At 47.4% G+C, this 14,029-nt stretch overlaps 1 protein-coding gene across 5 annotated transcripts in view; it reads right to left on the reverse strand.

Annotated features, from left to right (window-relative positions):
- Nucleotides 1–14,029, reverse strand: part of LOC134345253 (nesprin-2-like) — a 276,033-nt gene that overhangs the window by 241,985 nt on the left and 20,019 nt on the right. For all 5 annotated transcript variants that reach the window (XM_063045672.1, XM_063045636.1, XM_063045664.1 and 2 more), the window contains exons 2-9: nucleotides 13,928–13,989; nucleotides 12,607–12,702; nucleotides 9,915–9,995; nucleotides 9,410–9,502; nucleotides 7,751–7,920; nucleotides 5,738–5,934; nucleotides 4,670–4,770; nucleotides 1,746–1,904 (exon numbers count right to left, since the gene is read on the reverse strand). In XM_063045672.1, the coding sequence (XP_062901742.1) occupies nucleotides 1,746–1,904; nucleotides 4,670–4,770; nucleotides 5,738–5,934; nucleotides 7,751–7,920; nucleotides 9,410–9,502; nucleotides 9,915–9,995; nucleotides 12,607–12,702; nucleotides 13,928–13,989 (959 nt within the window). The remainder of the gene's footprint in view (nucleotides 1–1,745; nucleotides 1,905–4,669; nucleotides 4,771–5,737; nucleotides 5,935–7,750; nucleotides 7,921–9,409; nucleotides 9,503–9,914; nucleotides 9,996–12,606; nucleotides 12,703–13,927; nucleotides 13,990–14,029) is intronic.

Below are 14,029 nucleotides of genomic sequence, written 5' to 3' on the forward strand. Positions count from 1 at the left end.
TCCACCCCCCCCACCCTCCTGGGTCCCCCTCTCACCAGATAAACACCCCCACCCTGAGTATTGCCTGGCGTGCAGTGCAGTTAGACACCAACAGACCCCAGAAACATCTGCCTTTTCTGTTGCCGACATCCCATCAGTTGGTCTGGACCCAATCTACCTACCCTACCTCCTCCCCCACCCCTACACCAACACAGCCAGAACTTGCAGGAAAAATGGGGAGGCTATTCATCCCCTTCAACCTGACTAGCACCAGTCAATCTATCTCCCTATGTATCCACACTGTATTGATGGAACCATCTACTGGAACACTCACCCCCCCCCACTCCTGCCCCCTCCACCTTGTGTGTGATGCCCCAGCTCCAGTTTTAAGGCTTTATTTTCCCACTCTGGAGGCAATAATCTCTCTCTGATCCACATCTCATGTCCCAGTCACATATCCCCACCTCTCCCTGGCCCCCCTCCCCAGGGAGCACAGCCTCAGGTGCCACGGGCAGCTCTGGAGGGCAAGTCATTGGGTACATTTAAAGTGGAGGTTGACAGGTTCTTGAATAGTCAGGATGTCAAAAGTTATGGGGAGAAGGCAGGTCAATAAGTCTGCCATGGTGAAGCAGACTCAATGGGCCAAATGGCCTAATTCTGCTCCTATGCCTTCTGGTCTTATTTCAAACTAAAAAGGGTTGAGCGAGCTGGGACTTGATTTCTCTTCGGAGCGAAGGAAGATGAGAGGTGACCTGATGGTGGGATATAATATGATAAGAGACATACATTGAATGGACAGTCAGAGACATTTTCCCAGGGCGGAAATGGAAATGGCTAATACGAGGAAGTATAATTGTAATGTGATTGGAGGGAAGTAGAGGGAGGATGTTAGAGGTAAGTTTTTTTTCACAGAACGCTGGGTGCATGGAACACACTGCTAGGTGGTGGTAGAGGCAGATACATTAGGGACATTTTAGAAGATTCTTAGATAGGCACATGGATGTTAGAAAACTGGAGGGTTGTGTAGGAGGGAAGGGTGAGATTCATCTTAGAGTAGGCTAGAAGGTTGGCAAAATGGTGTGGGCTGAAGGGCCTGTACTGTGCTATATTGTTCTGCATATGTTGAAAGATTGGAGCGACTGGGCTTGTATACACTGGAATTTGGAAGGATGAGAGGGGATCTGATTGAAACATATAAGATTATTAAGGGATTGGACACGCTAGAGGCAGAAAACATGTTCCCAATGATGGGGGAGTCCAGAACCAGAAGCCACAATTTGAGAATAAGGGGTAGGCCATTTAGAACGGAGTTGAGGAAAAATTTTTTCACCCAGAGAGTTGTGGATCTGTGGAATGCTCTGCCTCAGAAGGCAGTGGAGGCCAATTCTCTGGATGCTTTCAAGAAAGAGTTGTATAGAGCTCTTAATGATAACGAGTCAAGGGATATGGGGAGAAGGCAGGAACGAGGTACTTATTGTGGATGATCGGCCGTGATCACAGTGATTGGTGGTGCCGGCTCGAAGGGCTGAATGGCCTACTCCTGCACCTATTGTCTATTGTTTTATGCCAGTCTCGATCAACTCCACCTGCCCAAACCTTCCAAAGTTGTATGTATCCAGAGCTAAGCCCAAGGGGCTCACATCAGACTGGGCTCCTGGACCAGTGAACTGGCTGTCCATCTCAGACTGGGCTCCTGGACCTGTCAACCAACAGTCTATCTCAGACTGGGCTCCTGGACTAGTGGAGACGGTCTATCTCAAACCTACCTGGTGCTTAGCAATGAGCTCCTCAGGGGTGCCCTCATCCTGAAGGAACTGCACCGCCCCTTGGATACAGGCTTCCACCTGCTTCCTCGATTCCTCGAATTCCTGCCTGACATCAGTCTGCAACATGGAGTTCTCAGTGTCCTGTGCTGATAGGGGTTCCTGAGAGAGAGAGAGAGAGAGCTTTAATAGAGTCATAGTCAGGGGTTGTGAATATATTTGAGCGGGTGTACCCAAATTGCCCCCACCACTTGCCTTCATAGCACATTCCAAGCACTCACCACCCTCTATTTAAAAAAAACTTGCCTCGCAGATCTCAGAACTCGCTCCTTTCTCCTGAAATGCATATTCTGTTAACAGACTCTTGAACAGTCTTCTAAAGAGGTACTAAAGATGAACTCTTAATCTTACAATCTATCCCTCACATACCATGGTCATTTTCAGCAGAGATTGTCACTGATTAATTCCACTATGGACGGTTGCAAAGGAAGGAGGGCTGGGCGTGGGGCTAGCAATCCCATCATGTAAAAACCCAGAGCTACAGAAGTTCCAAAGACCTCATCCCTGGGAGAGTTGGGATCACAATATGGGCTACATCGGGAGAACAACTTGACAGGGTGGGGCAGAACAGAGAACAGTGGCGAGCTGCTCTTGGCAGACTATGCCTCAGTAGGGGTGATAAGTAAGTATTATCTCTGATGAATGAACTAGCAACAATAATTTTAACATTTTAAAGGAAAAAGGATGAGATCTTTTCTTATTTACACGTATTCATTCTTTACTTTTAAAATATAACAGAGACAGATTTAAATAAATGAAGCATTTTAGAAAACTTTTTCCAAAGTTATTAATATTATTCTTTTAAAAATCTGATTACAGATTAGTATCATTTATGAATGGTATTGTTACTGTACCGAGAATACGGAATGTGGTGCTGCTGTTACAGAGGAAGTGCGGTGCTAGTAGAGTGATTGAAGATTCGCTTTATTTATCGAAACGTGAGTGAAATGCCTCATTTGCGTCAAATCAAACCAGCGAGAATTGTGCTGGGGGCAGCCCACAAGTGCTGCCACGCTTCCGACATACCATGCCCACAACTTACTATCCCTAATCAATATGCCTTTAGACTGTGGGAGGAAACCGTAACACCTGGAGGAAACCCACATGGTCCTGGAGAGAATGTACAAACTCCTTACAGACAGCAGTGGTTATTGAATCCTGATCGCTGGTGCTGTAAATTGTTACTAACCGCTACACCACTGTGCCCCTCCATAATGAGGTGCAAGGTCATAACGAAGTTGACTGTGAGGTCTGTTCAAGAGTTTGATAACAGGACATTCATTTAAAGGGAAAGTGTACATTCAAAGGAGACGTAGGGCATTTTTTTTACACAGAGTGGTGCATGCCTGGGATGTGCTGCCGGGGGCTCAAACCACATCATCAAGTTCACTGATGATACCACAGTGGGCGGCCTCGTCAGCAACAATCATGAGTCGGCATACAGAGAGGAGGTAGAGAGGCTTGTCAATGGTGTGAGAACGACAACCTGGGTCTCAATGTGGACAAGACAAAAGAGATGATTGCCAACTTCAGGAAGACGCAGGTCAACCACTCTCCATTGCACATCAAATGGCTCTGCTGTGGAGAACGTGAAGAGTACCAAGCTCCTTGGTATGCGCATAGCAATAATCTAACCTGGACCCACAACACCTCCTCACTTGTCAAGAAGACACAGCAGTGTCTACACTTTCTGAGTAGTTTCAGGTGTCCCATTCTTATAACTTTTTACAGGAGAACCATAAAGCGTGTCCTGTCTGGCTGCACCACTGTGTGTTAATCTGCATAGTATACTAAAATGCACCAAGATGATCAGTGAGGTCTCCCTTCCCCGCCCCCTCTATTTGTAACATTTAACGGGTGCATTGTATATGAAGGGCCTGAAGCATTGTTGAGGATCCCACAGACTCTTTGACCCACTACCATCAGGACGGAGGCACAGGAGCATCTGGGCTAGGACTGCCAGACTGGGTAACAGCTTCTTCCCTCAGGCTGTGAGATCTCTGAATACCCTGCCACCACTGAGATCTCATCACTGGGACAGTGAGCTGATCACTGTTTACCTGTGCTGCACTCTTCACATGTATTTTGAATTGTATTTTATTAACTTATTTGTGGTGCTATTTTGTTTTAAGCGATGTGTGTGATATATGTATTGCGGGTGTATCGTGATCCAAAAGAAGGTTGTTTCATTGGGTTGTGTATGTGCACAGTCAGATGACAATAAACCGGTACTGGGCTGGTGGTAGAGGCAGCTGTGATACAGATATTCAAGAAGTTCTCAGGCACATGAATGGAGGGATGTGGACATTGTGCAGACAGAAGGGATTAGGTGTCAGTAGTTCAGTGCAACATCATGGCCAAAGGGCCTCTTCCTTTTCTGAACTGTCCTATGATCTAAGTTCCATGTTCTTAACAGCAGGATAGAAACTGTCCTTGAGCTTGGTGATTCGAGCTTTTCAGCTTTTGTATCTTCTGCCTGATGAGAAGAAAGAATGTGTAGAGTGGGTGAGTTCTTTGATTATGCTGGCTGCTTTACAGAGGCAGCAGGAAGTGTAGACAGAGTCCACAAAAGGGTGGGTGTATAGTCACCTTCAGTGCACCCTGGTGATCACAACTTTGACTGGTCCACTGGTTAAAAAAACACCATGTCACAGATCTTTCACAGCGATTCTGACCCAGGTCATTCCAAACCGGACCAGTTCAGGTGGCCCCAGGAGCTTGAGCCATTGCTTGACCACCCTCTCTGACGGAAGGGTAGTCGCTGTGATACAGAAGCATTACAGCTACACACAGATGGAGCGTCAGCCTCAGAATTAGCAAGCGGAGGCCTGATTCGTCAACTATCGGGAAAAGAGGTGACCCCCTACCTTCATGTCCAGCTCGTCCGCAGGGAACCCCCTAGAATATTCCAGAAACTGTGACAGGTATGTTATGATCGATTTCTCGTCGGGTTTCTGAAGAGCAAAATCTGGGAAGGAAGGGAGACGGTTCAGAGTGATAAATCAGAGGATTACAACCTCCCCAACATTTCATTTTTCCCCTTTTCCTATCATTCTGAATGTCACCCCAAACCCCACAATCAGATCCCAGCCAGTAACCCACTTCCACGGATCTGTTGTTCTATATAAAAACTCTCCAAACTCTTTGATTAGATCCCACCCTGTAACCCACTTCCAAGGATTTGTTATTCTATATGCAAATGCTATGAACCCCTGGATTAGATCCCAGCAGTAACCCACTCCCAGGGTCTGTTATTCTATATACACTCTAGCTACTTTATTAGGTATCCAATAAAGTGACCATTGAGTATATGTTCATGCTGCTCTGCTGCACACCACAGTTGTTACTTGAGTTCTTGTTGACTGCCTGTCAGCTGGAACCTTTCTGGCCATTTGCCTCTGACCTCTCTGATTAACAAGGTGTTTTTGCCCACAGAACCACTGCTCACTGGATGTTTTTTCTATTTTGTTTTTCACTCTTTCTTGTAAACTCTAGAGACTGTTGTGCATGAAAATCCCAGGAGATGAGTTTCTGAGATACTCAAACCACCCCATCTGGCACCAACAGTCATTCCATGGTCAAAGTCACACATATCGAATTTCTTCCCTATTTTGATGTTTGGTCTGAATAACAACTGAACCTCTTGATCATGTCTGCATGTTTTTATGTATTGAGTTGCTGCCACATGATTGGATGATCAGATATTTGCATTAACGAGCAGGTGTATAGGTGTACCTAATAAAGTGGCCACTGGGGTATAAACCTCCTGACGCCCTGGATTAGACTTCACCTATTGCCCACACCAGGGTGATAGATCACTCCTAATAACCAGTCTTGCTTTCCCTTGCTCTCCCCCTCTTCCCCTCTCCCTCCTCATCCACACCTTCTGCCCCATTCACCCCCTTTCCCTCATCTACACTTTCCACCCCACTCACCCCGGGCATCCAGCAGCCTGGGAATTCCCAGCTGGTTTTCCGCAGTGCGGAAGACCGTCTCCAGCTTCTCTGTGTTGGACTGCTGCTGGAGCTTGGCTGTGTTGAGAAGGCCGGGACGCAGGGCGTTGATTACAGCAGCGAAGGCCAGGCCGTCGCTCCAGCTGCCGCTGAGGTCCTGGATGGTAACGGGCTGGTCCCTGTAACACACAGAACACACATCACCCTCACTGCCCAGCGAGGGAGGGGGAACCAGGGCAACCAGCAGGGACTTGGTACATCACAAAGAAATGGCTCTCTGAGGAGATGTTGCCAAAGGCTTTAGCAAATTTCCTTAGATGCACCGTGGAGGAGCCAATGCACAGGATCGGAAAAAGCTGTGGACAGCTGTATACTCAACCTGCTCCATCATAGGCACAAGCCTGTCCACCATCAAGGACATATCCAAAAGGTGATGCCTCAAGAAGGCAGCATCTAGTATCAAGGACCCTCACTTTCCAGAATATGCCCTCTTCTCATTACTACCATTGGAGAGGAGGGACAGGGGCCTGAAGACCCACACTCAACATTTTAGGAACTGCTTCTCTCCCTCCACCATCAGATTTCTGACCAGTCCGTGAACACTACTTCACAAGTTTTTGCACTATATATTTACTTTGTAACTTATGGTATTTTATGACTTGGCACTGGGCTGCTGCTGCTGCAAAACAATAAATTTCATGACGTACATTTGTCAGTGATAATAAACCTGATTCTGATTCTGGACACGGTAATAACTGATTGCTTCTTCAATGAGCTGACACAGACAGATGAGTCAGAATGGCCTCCAATACTGAGACATTTCTGCCACCAAAGGGTCACGCTGACCCACTTGTTCCCAGGGGACTACACAAAAGAGCCGGTCATTAACTTCAGGATGAGGAGCAGGGCACATGCCCCTTTATATAATCAGCATTGTAGAAGTGGAGATGTTTAAGAGCCTTGATAACCAAATAAAGCATCCTTTGTAGATGCATTGTGGCTTTGTATGACAAATGCTTTGCCCGTGACCACAAGAAACTGCAGGGAGTTGTGGACACAGCTCAGCACATCACAGAAACCAGCATCCTCTCCGTGGCCTCTGTCTACACTTCTCACTGCCTCAGTAAAGCAGCCAGTGTAATCAAAGACCCCACCCACCCTTGACATTCTCTCTTCTCCCCTCTCCAACCAGCCAGGAGATGCAAAAACCTGAGAGCACGTCCCACCAGGCTGCAGGTCAGCCTCTATCCCACTGTTGAATGAATCTCTTGATCTCACAATCTACCTCACCGTGGCCTTTGCAATTTGTTTGTCTGACTGCACTGCACTTCCTCTAAAACTGTAACACTTTACTCTGCATTCTGTTCTGTCAACGTACTTGGGTATTGAACCATCTGTCTGGTACTTCCCCACCCTGCCTACCTACCTCTCTTCTCCCTCTCAGCTAGAGCCACCTATCCCTGCCAGCTCATGCTCCTCCCTTCCCCCACCATTTTATTCTGGCTTCTACTCTTTTCTTTAAACATAAAGATTAGCTGTATTTGTCACACGTACATTACAGTGAAATCTGCCGTTTTCGTCAACGATCAAGAAAGTCCGAGGATGTGCTGGGGGCAGCCTACAAGTGTCACCATGCTTCCAGCACCAACACAGCATGCCCACAACTCACTAACCCTGACCTGTACATCTGTGGAACGTGGGAGGAAACTGGAGCACCGGGGGAAACCCACATGGTCATGGGAAGAACGTACTAACTCCATGAGACAGCAGTGGGAATCGAACCCTGATTACTGGCACTGTAAAGCATTACAACACTACTGTGCCAGTTCTGACAACGGGTCTAGGCCCAAAGCATTGACTATCGATTCCCCTCCATAGTTGCTGTCCAATCAGCTGAGTTCTTCCACCATTTTTTGTGTGTTGCTCCAGGTATTCTGTTTCTCTCATGAAATGTGAGCTTTTCACTGTATCTCAGTTACCACCCACTCCACGTACCTGGTCTTTTCCTGGACCCACTGCAGGAGGGCTTGCTTTGCTGACCACTTCCACTTTGAATGGAACCGTCCTCTCTTCACCGGGGGGGTCCCTGTGGGTGAGGCGGTCACTGGAGGTGACGGGACCCCTTCCGCAGAGTCCAGCTGTAACCCCATTGCCAGCTTCTCCACCTGTCACACGGAAGTCACATCAAACGTAATGTGCAGGTAAAGACAACCCCGCCAGCACAGCACCACAACATACAACACAAAACAGGCTCTTGGGCCCACAATGTCTATGCCGACCATGATGCTAAATTAAACTAACCCCTCCTGCCTACACAATGTCCATATCCCTCCATCCCCTGCTTGGTCATATGTCTAAAAGACTCCACCACAACCCCCCAGCAGCTAGTTCAGGGCACCCACCACTCTCTGAAGTTAAAAAAAAAACCTTGCCCAGCACATCTCCTTTATTGGCACATGGATGAAAGAAAAATGGAGGCTATGCTGGAGGAAGCATTAGATTGATCTAGACTCAGCTAAAAGGTTTGCACAACATCTGGGGATGAAGGATCTGTATTGTGCTGTACCGTTCTATATTCATGAACTTCCCCTCTCACTTTAAACCTATGTCCTCTGGTATTTGAAATTTCCATCCTGGGTAAAAGATTCTGACTGTCTAGACCTCTCATCACGTACATCTGAAAAATAAAGCTAATCTTTAACTTTATTAACTTCCATCAGGTCTCCCTTCAGCCTCGCCATCCTAGAGAAGGTAGGGTAAGTTGTCCAGTCTCTCCTTACAGCTCATACCCTCTAATGCTGGTGAACCTCTTCTGCACTCTCGCCAAAGCCTCTACGTCCTTCCTGTAATGGGGTGACCAGAACTGCACACAATACATGATCCATTACCCTCCATGCCCTGTATCTTCGTGTATCTGTCCAACAGCCTCTTAAACACCTCTATTGTATCTGCCGCCAACACCACCACCACCCCCTGCAGCACATCTCAGCACCCACCACTCCGCGTGGGGAAAAAACCTGCCCCATACATTTTAAATGCAGCTCCTCTAGCATTTGAACACTACCACAGTAACACATAACACAGCACTGTACCCCAGCATGGTCCTTAAAGCTCCGACCCAACGGACAGCCACTAATCTCATTTCATTCTCCCCACATGTACAAGGATGTTGCTGGGACTTAAGAGTTCAGAGTTAAAGGGAAAGGCTGAACAGGTTAGAACTTTATTCCCCGGAGCACAGGAAAATGAGGGAGATTTGACAGAAGTTTACAAAGAGTAAATGCAAGTAGGCTTATTCCACTAAGGCTGCGTGAGACTAGAACTAAAGGCCATGGGTTAAGGGTGAAAGCTGGAATGTTTAAGGGGAACATTTTCACTCGGGGTGGTGAGAGTGTGGTGCGAGCTGTCAGCGGAAGTGGTGGATGTGGGTTCGGTCACAACATTTAAGAAAGTCTGGGTATGGAGGCTATGGTCCAGGTGCAAGTCAGTGGGACGAGGCAGAATAATAATTCAGCATAGATGAGATGGGCCAAATAACCTGGCTCCGTCTGTAGTGCTCTATCATTCTATGACTATGATTTCAGGAAATAAAGTTCTAACTTATTCAATATTTCGCTATAACTCAGGAGACCAGGCAAAGGGTGAGGTGGCTACCTGGAAATGTGAAATGATGCTCCACACGAGGCCCAAGATGATGTTGGACTTTCCTTCTACGATGTCTGGGACATTGATGTTCACCAGTTTGATCTGAAGTAGGAAGCAACAAGTGTTACTGACCAGTCCTCATGGGTCAGAGAGCCACACAGTGCAGCCTGAGCAAGCCAAACAACTGACCGAAACACAGGAGATTCTGCAGATGCTGGAAGTCTGGAGCAACACACACAAAATGCTGGAGGAACTCAGCAGGTCAGGCAGCATCCATGGAAGGGGAATAAACACCCGATGTTTCAGGCAGAGACCCTTCATCAGGACTGGAAAGGAAGGGGGCAGAAACCAGAATAAAATTGGGAGAGGGGGAGGAGTACGAGCTGGTAGGTGATGGATGAGATCAAGTGAGGGGAGGGGGGAAGGGAATGGGAATGACGAGAAGCTGGGTGGGGATGGGTGGATGAGGCAAAGGGCTGAAGAAGGCAGAAGGACGGTAGACCGTGGAACTGACCGAATTTGCCTTCAGGAACTTCAGGGCAGATTGCACGTTGGCCCTCCAGTGGATAGGGTGTGTGCTCTTTTTCTCGCGTTCCTGCAAGAGAATACAAACACCCAGAGGTCACCGTGTGTTCATCGCAGCCTGGACACACTCCGCGAGGATGCCTCTGATCCCGCACAAGGAATGTGCACAGCACGAGGCAGGCCATTTGGCCCACACTTCTCCACCTACCCCCTGCGCCAATCATGCACCCTCTCTCCCTTGTGTCCTGTACACTGTTCAGTGCAGGACACTCACGTTCTCCACGCTCTCCAGGGAAAGAGTTCCTCCACAATTTCCAATCAGATTTTTTTTTTTAATTGCTTCATGTTGGTGGACAGGGTTCTACTGTCATTCAATCAGACTTATAGAGTCAGACGGTACAGAAATAGGCCCTCAGCCCAACTCTCTGCCAACCAAGCTAGACCCATTTATCCACATTTGACCTGCATCCTTCTAAACTCCTCTCATCCATGCCTTATCCAAATGTCTATGTGTCTTCTAAATGGTGGGGTGATGGTAGTGTAGCAGCTAACGCAGTGCTTTACAGTGCCCGCGATCAGAGTTCGTTTCCCACCACTGTCAGGAGTTTGTACAGTCTCACCATGGCTCTGTGGGGTTTCCTCCGGACGCTCCTGTTTCCTCTCACATTCCAAAGACGTACAGGTTGGGGTTAGTCAGCTGTGGGACTACTGTGCCGGTGCTGGAAGCATGGTGACACTTGCGGGCTGCCCCCAGCACATCCTCAGACTGTGTTGGTTGTGGGAGCAAACAACACATTTCGCTGTATGTCTCAATTCACGTGTGACAAATAAAGCTAATCTTTATAGGATAATCTCTTTATTTTTAATGCACCTGTCTGAACTGCTTCCTCTTGGCAGCTTGTTCCATGTATTCACCACCCTCTGGGTGAAAATGTTTCCCTTCAGGTTCCTATTACATCTCTTCCCTCTCACCCTACACCTAAGCTCCTAGGTTTGGACACTCCTGCCCCAGGGAAAAGAGTGGTACAGATCACATTATCTGTGTTCCTCATGATTTTAAAATTTCTGTAAGGTCACCCCTCATTCTCCTACATTCCAAGGAAAAGACGACCTAGTCTAGCCAATCCCTCCAATCCTGGCAACATCCATGGATGCCCATGAGCCAGTCCTCACTGGGGGGTCAGAGGTGACGAGGGTCAGCAGTTTTAAATTCCTCAGTGTTATCATTTCAGAGGATCTGTCCTGGGCCCAGCACGTAAGTGATATTACAAAGAAAGCTCAGCATTACCTCTATTTCCGAGTTTGTGAAGATCCAGCATGACATCTACAACTTTGACAAACTTCAATAGATGTGTGTTGGAGAGTATATTGACTGGCTGCATCACAGCCTGGTATGGAAACACCAATGCCTTGAACAGAAAATCCTACAAAAGTGATGGATATGGCCCAGTCCGTCATGGGTAAAGCCCTCCCCACCACTGAGCACATCTACATGGAGCGTTGGCGCAGGAAGATAGCATCCATTATCAGGGAGCCCCACCACCCAGGACATGCTCTCTTCTCACTGCTACCATCAGAAGAAGGTACAGGAGCCTCAGGACTCGCCTTTGGGTCCAGGAACAGTTGTTATCCCTGAACCAGGGTGGATATCTTCATTCAACTTCACCTATCCCATCATTGAAATGTTCCCACAACCACTTTCAAAGATTCTTCATTTCATGCTCTTGATATTCATTGTTTATTTGTTTATTTTTAATGTCCCTTTTTTGACTCTCTTTTTGCATTTGCACAGTTGGTTGTCTTTGGAACACTGTCCGCTCTGTTGGTGCGGTCTTTCATTGATCCAATGATGGTTGTTGGATTTATTGAGTATGCCCGCAAGAAAATGAATCTCAGGGTTATATATGGTGACAGATATGTACTTTGATAATAAATTTACTTTGAACTTTAAATTTTTTCTACACTCTTTCCAGTTTAACTATAACAGAGTGACTGGAACAGTGCTCCAAGTCTCAGTATAGCCTCTCATGGCTTCCTTCTTCATCTCCCTGTACTGAACGACTGGGGAAGGTGTTTGGTGCAGAGATGGGTGATAGGAAAAATGGAGGGCTATGTGGAAGGAAAGAGTTAGATTGGGCTTGATACAGGTTAAAAGGTCAGCACAACATCGTGGGCTGAAGGACCTCTCCTATGCTGTGATGATCTACGTTCCCAATGTATCTAGATGTCCACTAGAGACTGGAGGTCCTGACACAGCCTGTCCTGGAGTTGGAGGTGTGCATGTTGAGTAGGAGGGAGGAAAGCAGCTTGCTCTCCTGTTGTGTTGTTCTGTTGTTGCTTGTGTTGTTCTGCTGAACACTGAGGGCACACTATGTTGGCACCAGAATGTGCGGCAACTCTTGTGAGCTGCCCCCAGTGCATCCTTAGGCTGTTTTGGTTGTTAACACAAACAATGCATTTCACTGTATGTTTCAATGTATATGTGATAAATGACTGAATCAGAATTCTGTTCTGTCATGTGACCAAGTGTCCCTGAATTCAACCAATCAGCATTGGCTTCAATCATGTGATCAAGCCTCCCAGCATGATTGGGCAGATTGGTGGACCATGATGGCATGATGGGATGGTAAGTTTCCCTCAGCCAGATCCTCTGACTCACCCAAGTCAAGTGCCCCACTCACCAGCTGTTGCCCAGAGAGGACCTCCAGCAGATCCAGGAGATGGTGTCCATCCCGAAGGTCCTGGTACAGGTCCTGGACCACCGATGGCGACTTGTGCTGTCAGGGGACAAAGGCAACACATTACTGGGTTTGCACACTGCTACTCCACCAGCTCACCTTTTGCAGCGATTGGAGAAACTTCCAGTGATCATGGAGATCTGCCGGGATCATGGAATCCTACCAGGATCAGGGAAACCCACAGACACTGAATCAGCAGCTCTGGACACGTGAAGTAAAGCTAAACACTGCAGATGCCGGAACCCTGAGACAAAAATATAAGTTGCTGGAAATAGCCAGCAGGTCAGGCAGCAACTTTGTAGAGAGAAAAAACATTTAATCTTTCTGACCTGTTGTCAGAAGAGAAAAGAGAAATAAAAGCTGGTGTTAAGTTACAGAGAGGAAGGGCAGGACGAAAGGATTCTATTAATGGTGAGGCTGGGGTTGGTGTGGGGTTAAAGCATTAGTAAAGCCACTGGTAGATGGCTGAGTGAGGAGAGTTACAGAGAGATGACAAATCAAGGAAGATAAGACCATAAGACATAGGAGTAGAATTAGGCCATTTGGTCCATCAGATCGTGGCTGATCCATTTTTCCCCTCCTCAGCCCCACTCCCCAGCCTTCTCCCATGTCATGTCCAAGGTGTGAAAGCTGTGAGATCTAGATCTGTGGAGGCAAGCCTGAGCAATGGCTTACTAATGGGGTTCAACATTATCAAGAGTGCTAGGTTTCAGGCGAGGTGTTAAACCTCTGGTGAGAGGGAGCTTGGATTTGGTTATTCTTGTCACATGTACAGTGAAAAGCTTGTCTTTTATACTGTTCATACAGATCAAATCATGACCCAGTGCACCGAGCTGGAATGAGGTACAATAACAGAATGCAGAGTAAAGTGTAGCAGCTGCAGGCAGGTTCAAGAGACCTAAAGGGCAACTTTTCCACCTGGGGATAGTATGTATATGGAATGAGGAGGACAGTTTTTATAAAAGGTATTTGAACAGGTACAAGGATAGGAAAGATCTGGGCTAAGCACATAGTTCAGGTAGGCAGACACTGATAAGTTGGGCCAAACGGCCTGTTTCTCTGGCTCTGTGACTCTCAAGACACACCAGATCCTGTGGCACTAATCCCAACATGAGCCCGTAAATTGGCTCTGATGTCCCAGACAATATGTCCAGGTTATCAGGTCATTGGACTCAGTGTCGTTCACAGAGTTCGCTGGTTATGTGTGCTGCAGAGTTTGCATGGCTGTCAGTGGGCACCCCCTCCCCCCAGACCCTGTACTCACCTTGGCCAGCTGGGCATTCACCCAGTTTGTGAACGTCCGCTTCTGCACCTGACTCTGTTCAGCTGCAACACAGGAGAAGCACAGTGTCGGGGAACTGTGGTT

The sequence above is a fragment of the Mobula hypostoma genome, chromosome 1, assembly GCF_963921235.1.
Source record: "Mobula hypostoma chromosome 1, sMobHyp1.1, whole genome shotgun sequence".
Taxonomy (NCBI): Eukaryota; Metazoa; Chordata; class Chondrichthyes; order Myliobatiformes; family Myliobatidae; genus Mobula; species Mobula hypostoma.